At 42.6% G+C, this 7,621-nt stretch overlaps 1 protein-coding gene across 1 annotated transcript in view; it reads right to left on the bottom strand.

Annotated features, from left to right (window-relative positions):
• Positions 1-1,194: 1,194 nt before the first annotated feature.
• CSUI_003874 (heat repeat-containing protein) overlaps positions 1,195-7,621 on the bottom strand; it is a 6,689-nt gene continuing 262 nt past the window's right edge. Inside the window, exons 2-7 of the mRNA XM_068064069.1 lie at positions 7,202-7,268; positions 6,555-6,610; positions 4,998-5,318; positions 3,483-3,574; positions 2,824-2,956; positions 1,195-1,894 (exon numbers count right to left, since the gene is read on the bottom strand). Coding sequence (XP_067923957.1) covers positions 1,799-1,894; positions 2,824-2,956; positions 3,483-3,574; positions 4,998-5,318; positions 6,555-6,610; positions 7,202-7,223 — 720 coding nt within the window. The 5' untranslated portion in view covers positions 7,224-7,268 and the 3' untranslated portion in view covers positions 1,195-1,798. The remainder of the gene's footprint in view (positions 1,895-2,823; positions 2,957-3,482; positions 3,575-4,997; positions 5,319-6,554; positions 6,611-7,201; positions 7,269-7,621) is intronic.

A 7,621-nucleotide genomic window follows, 5' to 3' on the forward strand; every position in this document is an offset into this window, starting at 1 on the left:
CTCAGATCTTTGACGGAGACAGCAGAGACTCATAAGAAGGCCGGAGAGTTGGGAAGAGACACAAAACAGATCCTTCGCTGCACGGTGAACCTCCGAAGGGAGACAGGAGCGGAGAGGGAGTGACAGGAGACGAAATTTCTGCGACAGGTATACAATGGTGTTCCTATCTCGGGGGGAAGTGGGGGGTGGGGGGGATCCCTACTGGAAAAAAGAAGGATATGGGCCGTAGAAAGATCGAATCTAGAAGAAAAAAGAAGATGCGAACAAAGATCTGTCACTGAGATTCTTGGCTCGGCACGATCTAGGTACCGTTGTTGAAGCGTTTTCTACCTCCCGGCTTACCTTACCTTTCTAATTGTCTCGTAGATCATTTTTAACGTCTCTACGGTAGCGTGTAGTTTGATATTCTTCTAAGCCCACTCATCATCGTAGAAATTTGTCTCTCAGGTGGGATGTTCACCTCGTTCCTCAAAGAAAGAAGAATACATGGAAAGAGACACCTCCTCTGGGAGTTTGCTCACTTAGTCTTGTCCTGTCTAACACTTTTTTCCTGTAAGAAGGATGATCGACAATTCTAAAAGAAGAGAGAAGCCGAGGAAGACGGAAAAGTAGTCAGGCGGTTGTGGTCTAGTGGTAGAATACCTCGTTGCCATCGAGGTGACCCGGGTTCGATTCCCGGCAAACGCACTTTCTTCGATCTGCTCCTGATGATCTCTAAACAGCAAAGGTCTTTCGTTCCTGCCTCCTGTTTTCACTGGCTATTGAGGAAATTGTATGAAGAAACGCTATCAAAACATTGTAGGAGTTGATTCTCTCGTTGAAGCTATTCCTTGTTTCTTCAGTTCTTTCGACTGAGCGATCCACGTCCAGCTTCTTGTATCAGTTACCAGGGTAGGCAAAAGGGTACTGTAACGTGATGAGGGTCTTCTTATCATTAAAAGGACACAATTCTCTCTCTTACGTAGTCCCCTAGGTGGTTGATCTTTCACATGAGTAATTATTATTTCTTGAGATGGATCGAGGTTGACTGACAGCTTCAAGGTCGTTCTTTCTTTTCTCGGAGAAGGAGAGACTGCTCATGTTCTTTCGAACACGCTTTAGGTAACTTTAGGAAAGAGAAGTTTCTTGCATGCTTTCCAAGCATGGAGAAAAGACTCGGTCAGCCAGCGAGTCTGTTAACTTTTAACTCTTTTCATAGGGAATTCTTCGGAGTAAGCGAGTCTTTTGGAAGTTTAGTTATCTCTAATCAAGGTGCCAAGCTCGGGTGAAAAGGACAGAAGGAACATCAAATTTTCATAAGAATGATAATAGTAACGATGATAAAGCGACAGATGTGAAAAAATCGCAGTGTATGGAGTGCAGAAAGCATGCATACTATAGATGGACTTAAGTCTCTCCAGTTCGTGAACAAACTATTAATGGAACCTGTGAAATACGCATTATTCTCTCTTCCATCCATGACACTGTCTATACACTTCTCACTAGAGATCTTCTACACAACCGCCATCCATATAGATACATGCATATTATATCTATGTGTACAGTTGGATCGATGTGGAAGTTCGTTTATCGGCTAGCTAAGCTATAGAAAGAGAGTGGCATTTAGAGGGACACGTAAGAAATGAAATCTTTCATGAGAAGAGAAGCACTCATGATACGCATAAGAACTATCACTATCCTGTCTTCAACATGCATCCTAAGGTTGTGGCTGCTGCATGCATCATACAGCTAGCTAATCAGTCTCTCTCTTCCACTCTGTGTCCTTTTCTCTCTCAAACTTTCTCTCCTTTCTTCTTTTTCACTCGTCATCGAAAGGAGGGGAAAACACAGATGCCACGTCTTCATCTTCATCTTGTAGAAACTTCTTCTTCATCGCATCGATCCAACTTCTTTCCTGAAATAAAACGAGAGAGAAAGATAGACAGATGATAGCCCACGTCACCCCAAAGGAGACTGAAAAGGAATCATTAACGCATTTCTTCTTCTTCTTCTCCATTGACTGACATAGAAATCCCGTGAGCCAGGTGTACATACATCCATCCATCTCTTCTGCATGCAGTCAAACGTCGTTCTTCAGCCGATGTCTCTCTCCAGATATGTAAAGATAGAGATTTAGTTGAACATGCTGAAGAGACATGTATTACATAGACACACTCGGATTCTATAGGTGTATATCTCTCCACTCGTATAACGACCTCTCTCGTCAAATAAACGTAAGAATACACATATATATATCTATATATAAGGGAGAGACGCATGTCTGCAAAACAGTTATGTCGATTCAGCAAGTGTCGACCCCCCCTGTACAGATTCTGAGGGAAGTCAAGATAAGATCTCTGGACAGACACTTCTTCAGATGAAAATCTTCTCTATATCCGACAGATCTCTTCCTATTCCTCCTTTCTCTTGTTCTCTGCCGAACCAAGAAGGCATCAGTCCAGTTCGTCAAGAGGAGAAGTGAAAAGCTCTAAGCAAAGAAAAAGCCTTAAGAAGAGATGCGACTGTGATATAGACAGCCAGAATGCTAGGCTCTTCTGTAAGTCACGCATGCTACAGAAGTTCGACCTCTTCGGGCAGGAGGCGTCAGCCTAGCTGCCGTGTTCAAGGGTATATCTCATCTCTATCCACCGCATGACTATCTCCCATGTAACCATACACACATATATATATATATATATCGATCCTGAGTATATCTCCATTTGTTGGCGTGTAGAAGTGTTTTCGATGAAGTTCAATTGGGCACCCTTTCTCTCTTTTTCAACACTCTTCTCTCTACTGCATTCTCTTCCTTTTCTTTCTTCATCTCTTCTATCTTTATCTTACGAGGAAGAAATCTTCTTTGGGAGAGGTCGTTGTCGTTGCTGAAGTCGATACACACGAGGAGTCATCGCCTTCTATCTCTCCTCTCTGAGACGCCTGAAGTTCAAGAATCTCTACCGCCTTAGCTGCCGCGTATCTAGAATGATCGTACACAAGAGCATGCATGCAAGTATCAGGCAAGATACAAATTCAATTACATACAGAGAGAGGAAGAGAGAAAGATCCATACATCCATATCGACGTACATGAAGAAGAGAGACGGGGAGATCTCGTCGTCGTCACATACGTGTTAGAGTGAGAGACAAAAAAGAGAGAGACACGTCTATGAAGTAATCTTCTTCTTCTCCTTTAGTTCTACACTATATCTATCTCTATACACATCATGTATACAAACTATCTATCTTCACTCTATCTTTAATCCGCCTATCACTACTGGACGCCTATCACTGCTAACCGGCCTATTTATCTTGATGAATACTATACGTATGTTCTCTCTTTTAATCGTTCTCTTCATCTTCCCTTTTCTTTTTCTTCTTCTTCTTCTCCGTCTCTGTCTTTGTTTAATCTTACTCTCGCTATACTAAGAAAGAGAAGAGCGTTTATCTTCTCTCAGGTCTCACTCCTATCAGCGAGTCTTCTTGCTTTTTCTTCTTCTTTCTTACCGTGCCTGGGGAACTTCATCCTGAGCGATGCGTTCGAGAAGAGGAGAGAGCTGGTGCTTCCACACACTTGGAGAAAAGTACCGATAAATAGCCTACAAAGAAAGAAAGAGTGAGAAAGAAAGGGCAAAACGATAAGAGCAAACTGAGGGAAGAGATGTGAGTATCTCTCTTTGTTGCTTTTCTTCTTTCTGTTCTTCCGTCCCTCCTTCCTTTTTCTCTTTCTCGCTTCTCTTCTTCCGCCTCTCTTATCTTTCTCCTTCTGCTAGTCACTCCATCCATCATGTAGGCGTCAAGAGAGTCAAGAAGATGAAAACAACGAGGAGAAAAGAAAGAAAGAAACAACACTTCTCCGGGATGCGAGAAAAGAGATGTAGAAAGCCAATGCATGCAAGCAAGGAAGTGGAGGGAACGAAAGACGTAAGTGTAGTGAAGTAAGGAAGTGTATGTATGGAGGTGTAGGGAAGTAGGGATGGGTATGTACAAAAGGGGATGTGAGGACGTAGTAGATTTAGAGAGACAGCTTAGGGGATGCTACAGATAGTCAAAGACAGAAAAAGAGTGAAAAGAGAGAGAGAGAGGGAGAGAAGAAATCGGAAGAACAGGAAGAGAATGAGACAGATGCTGTGAAGACCTCAGGGGGTGACGAGACACCATGATAGATATGACTAGTGAAATTCTCGTAGCGATAGAACCGGTACAGAGAAGATAAATAGATTAGAGATAGATAGATAGATTAAAGATAGATCTCGCTTGCGCGCTCGACTGAGATACTTTATCTATGGAGAGAGAAAGAGAGAGATGGAAGTAAGCGGAGAAGTCAAAGAGCTGAAGAGCCTGTGGCAAACGTGGAGAAAGGAGCCTTTTTCTGTCTAAAGCCTCTCTGCTTTACTACTTTCCCTTTTCATTCATTGCGCCTATGAGACACCTCAAAAGAGAGAAAGCGAAGCGGGCACATCTTTTCAATTGCCGAAAGACGAAGAAGACTAAGAGAAGAGAAACCCCAGATAGATGAGGAATGATAGAACGCTAGGAAGGAGAGAGAATTGAGATCCATATATATCATATTCACAACAGTTCCTCTTTCGCTTTCTCTACATAGTATGGATGTATGTATCTCCGACTCGGCATGCTCTTCCCTTCTAGCTATACTATATATCCAAACTCTTTACATACATCCGTGCATACGCACATTCATACATATACATACCTATACATACATATACGTAGTATTATTTATTCATACGTAGTACTCGTGCATATATATTCATACATATATATACATCCATACTTGTACATACACATCCGTCTGTACATATTCATACTTATTCAACATATACCTATAGATACATACTCATACATACATATTCACACATGTTTCTATAGAGGCAGAACATCTGCATTGACTCCCTTCTTTCTTTCTATCTTTCTTTTCACCTCTAGCGTTTTCTTTCTTTCGGTCTCTTTCTTTCTTTTCCTTTCTTGGGTGTTCTCCCTCTTCACTCCTCCCCAACTCACAAGTATATAACGGCAGGTTTCTCCTCGTACAAAATATCTTTTATCTTGCGCTAGTTCATCAAGGATAGGAATAAGACGATCAATGAGAATGGCTTCTCTTGCTAAGGCTATTGAGACAGCTCCATCTTCTTTCTCTTTCTTTTTCACTTCGTTCTTTTCATCTCCACCCTCAAAGTTTCTTGAAGTCCGACTGCCTCCCATAGAAGCAAGAGATGTAAATGAAGAAGAAGAGCCTTTTCTCTCAAAGAATCGAGATGTTTTACTTCCTTCTCTGAGAAGTTTTACCCTTCTGTTCTCCTCTTCATATAAGGGAGAGAGAATCTAAACAAGACGAGGAGGCAAGAAAAGCAACAACGAAATACAGGCATGAAAAGAGAAGAAAGAGAGACCCACTGAAGATAAGAGTCGACCCATCTATCGACTTATCTTCTTCTTCTGCTTCTTGTAGGCAACATAGCGACTGCCCAGGCAATGGACGAAAGTAAACAGAGATCAGAAAGAGAGAAGGAGAGAGATCTTTCTTCTTTCTCTCTTCGTCATCCTTTATGCACCCGCGACCCCCCCTTTTAGGTATTCCTCCTCCCCCTCTGTCTGTTGTTCTCTCTTCATCTCTCTCCTTTCTCTCTCCACATGACTCATTTCTATGATGACTACTTGTCTCTTAAGGAAGCGAAGAAAGCGCCTTTCCAGGACGACGAAAGCGTATTGTGAGTGGTGTAAATACAGATGACGTCGACAGTTATCTTATTGAATCGAGTAGCAGAAAGAAAGTCTGTATGAGAAGGCGTCTACCCAGGAAGATATACAACGGGCGACGGGGGGATGGGACTTTTTACAGCTCAAAAGACCTGGCTCTCGCTCATGTAGATACCTCTTCGGATACGTACGTACAACGATACACATATGGAGACAGGAGACAGAGGATAGAGACGGAGACCCCAGGTGCCCCACTCATGAAGGTCCACCATGAACTAAAGAAAGAGAGAGAGATAAAAGAGATCTATGAGCGCTTCTTCTCAAGAGGAGAAACCGCATGGATATAGAGCGAAATCTGTTAAACGACAGAGAATACATGAAAGAAAGACTTTTCCTGTTGCTGATCTCTACGTAGGCTTTTCTTTTGCCCGTTGACTTAGAGGCCTTCAAGGAAAGAGAGGAGCAACTCTATACTTCTGCCTATCTATCTATCTATTCCTTGTGCATGTATGTATGTTGCCTCTTCGCTTTATTTATAGCGTGAATCGGCGAAGTCAGAGCGCTAATGAGTAGAGGGAGCGAAGGAGATAGAGGCAAAACACAAGAGAGAGGCAGAAAGAGGCAATCAAAGAGAGAAGGAGAAGAAGAGGGTAGCTGCGTGCTGGCCGGTGTCGGTAGCTTTGGATGGAGGAGTTTTGATGAGGAGACAAGTAGTAGCAGTTCTTCTCGTTGTAGGAGGAGCAACAGATAGGAGAAGAGAAAATGAGGAGGACAGAAAAAGAGAAAAGAGAACTCTCTTTCATCTCATAATAGCACTGGCACTACTGACGTGCTTGTATGACAGATCGTAGGAGAACTTACAGCGTTTTCGACAAGATACTCAAGAGCCGTCGGTCCCTCTTGACGTACAGCCCAAACTAAAGAAAGAAAGAGTCAGAAAGAAAGAAAGAGTCAGAAAGAAAGAAAGAGTGAGAAAAAGTGAGAAAGAAAGAGCGAAAGAAGTGAAAAGAAAGACAAAGGTGTGAGAGAAGAGATCATATATTTACCGAGGGGTGCCTGTAGGTACACTCCTCCACTAGCGCCTTACACTTCTTCAAAAAGAGCGAATGAAGAGATGATCCACTCTAGAGACATTCAGAGGCCATCCTAGCTTTTTCTCTTCCTTGACTTCAGCACTTCAATCTGTCGCGGCTAGGTGTATCTTTCTCTTCTATTCTATTGCCACACTCCCCTTGCATTCTTCGACCTGGTCTCTATGGGGTTCGTTTGATGATAAGATACTCGTGACGAGGGGGATAGCCATGAAGCTTCGTCGAGAGAAGACGTTTTGAAGCCACGAGTCACGGAGCAGTAGTGACACGAGAAAGAAGAGAGAGAATGCGGGAAAGAAGAAAGAAGAGAAGAAAGAGGTCGAAGAGAAAAGAGAGAGGTTATAAAGGAGAAAGAAGAAGAAAGAAGGCGGGCAAGAGAGAGAAAGATGGGAGGAGCTCTTCGTTGTTTGTTTTTACCGTCGTCTTGAAGCAGGTGCATGAGAAGGAGCCAAAGTTGATCGGAAGTTTCTTCTCCGTCACTGCACTGTCGAGTTTAAACAGAAAGAAAGAACAGAGACAAAGTGACAGACAGAGTAAAACGGATGAAGAGAAGAGAAGAGAAAGAGATAAGAGAAGATAGCAGGGGTTTGGAGAGAGAATGGAAAAATCGAAGCTAAAAGAAGAAGAGGAAGATTACGAAGAGAGCAGTATATCTAGATATACATGAGTCTATCGATCTACAGGTGTGATAGGTCAGATCAACAAAGACAGGGCTTCTCTTCATCATTTCATTAGTATGGACATTCTCATCTTTATGTATGTGTAGATTCACCCATCTCTCTCTTTCTCATTCACTCTATGCTGCTCTATCTCCAAGAAAGAAACAACTGAGGCAAG

This window comes from Cystoisospora suis (genome assembly GCF_002600585.1).
Source record: "Cystoisospora suis strain Wien I chromosome Unknown contig_1747, whole genome shotgun sequence".
Taxonomy (NCBI): domain Eukaryota; phylum Apicomplexa; class Conoidasida; order Eucoccidiorida; family Sarcocystidae; genus Cystoisospora; species Cystoisospora suis.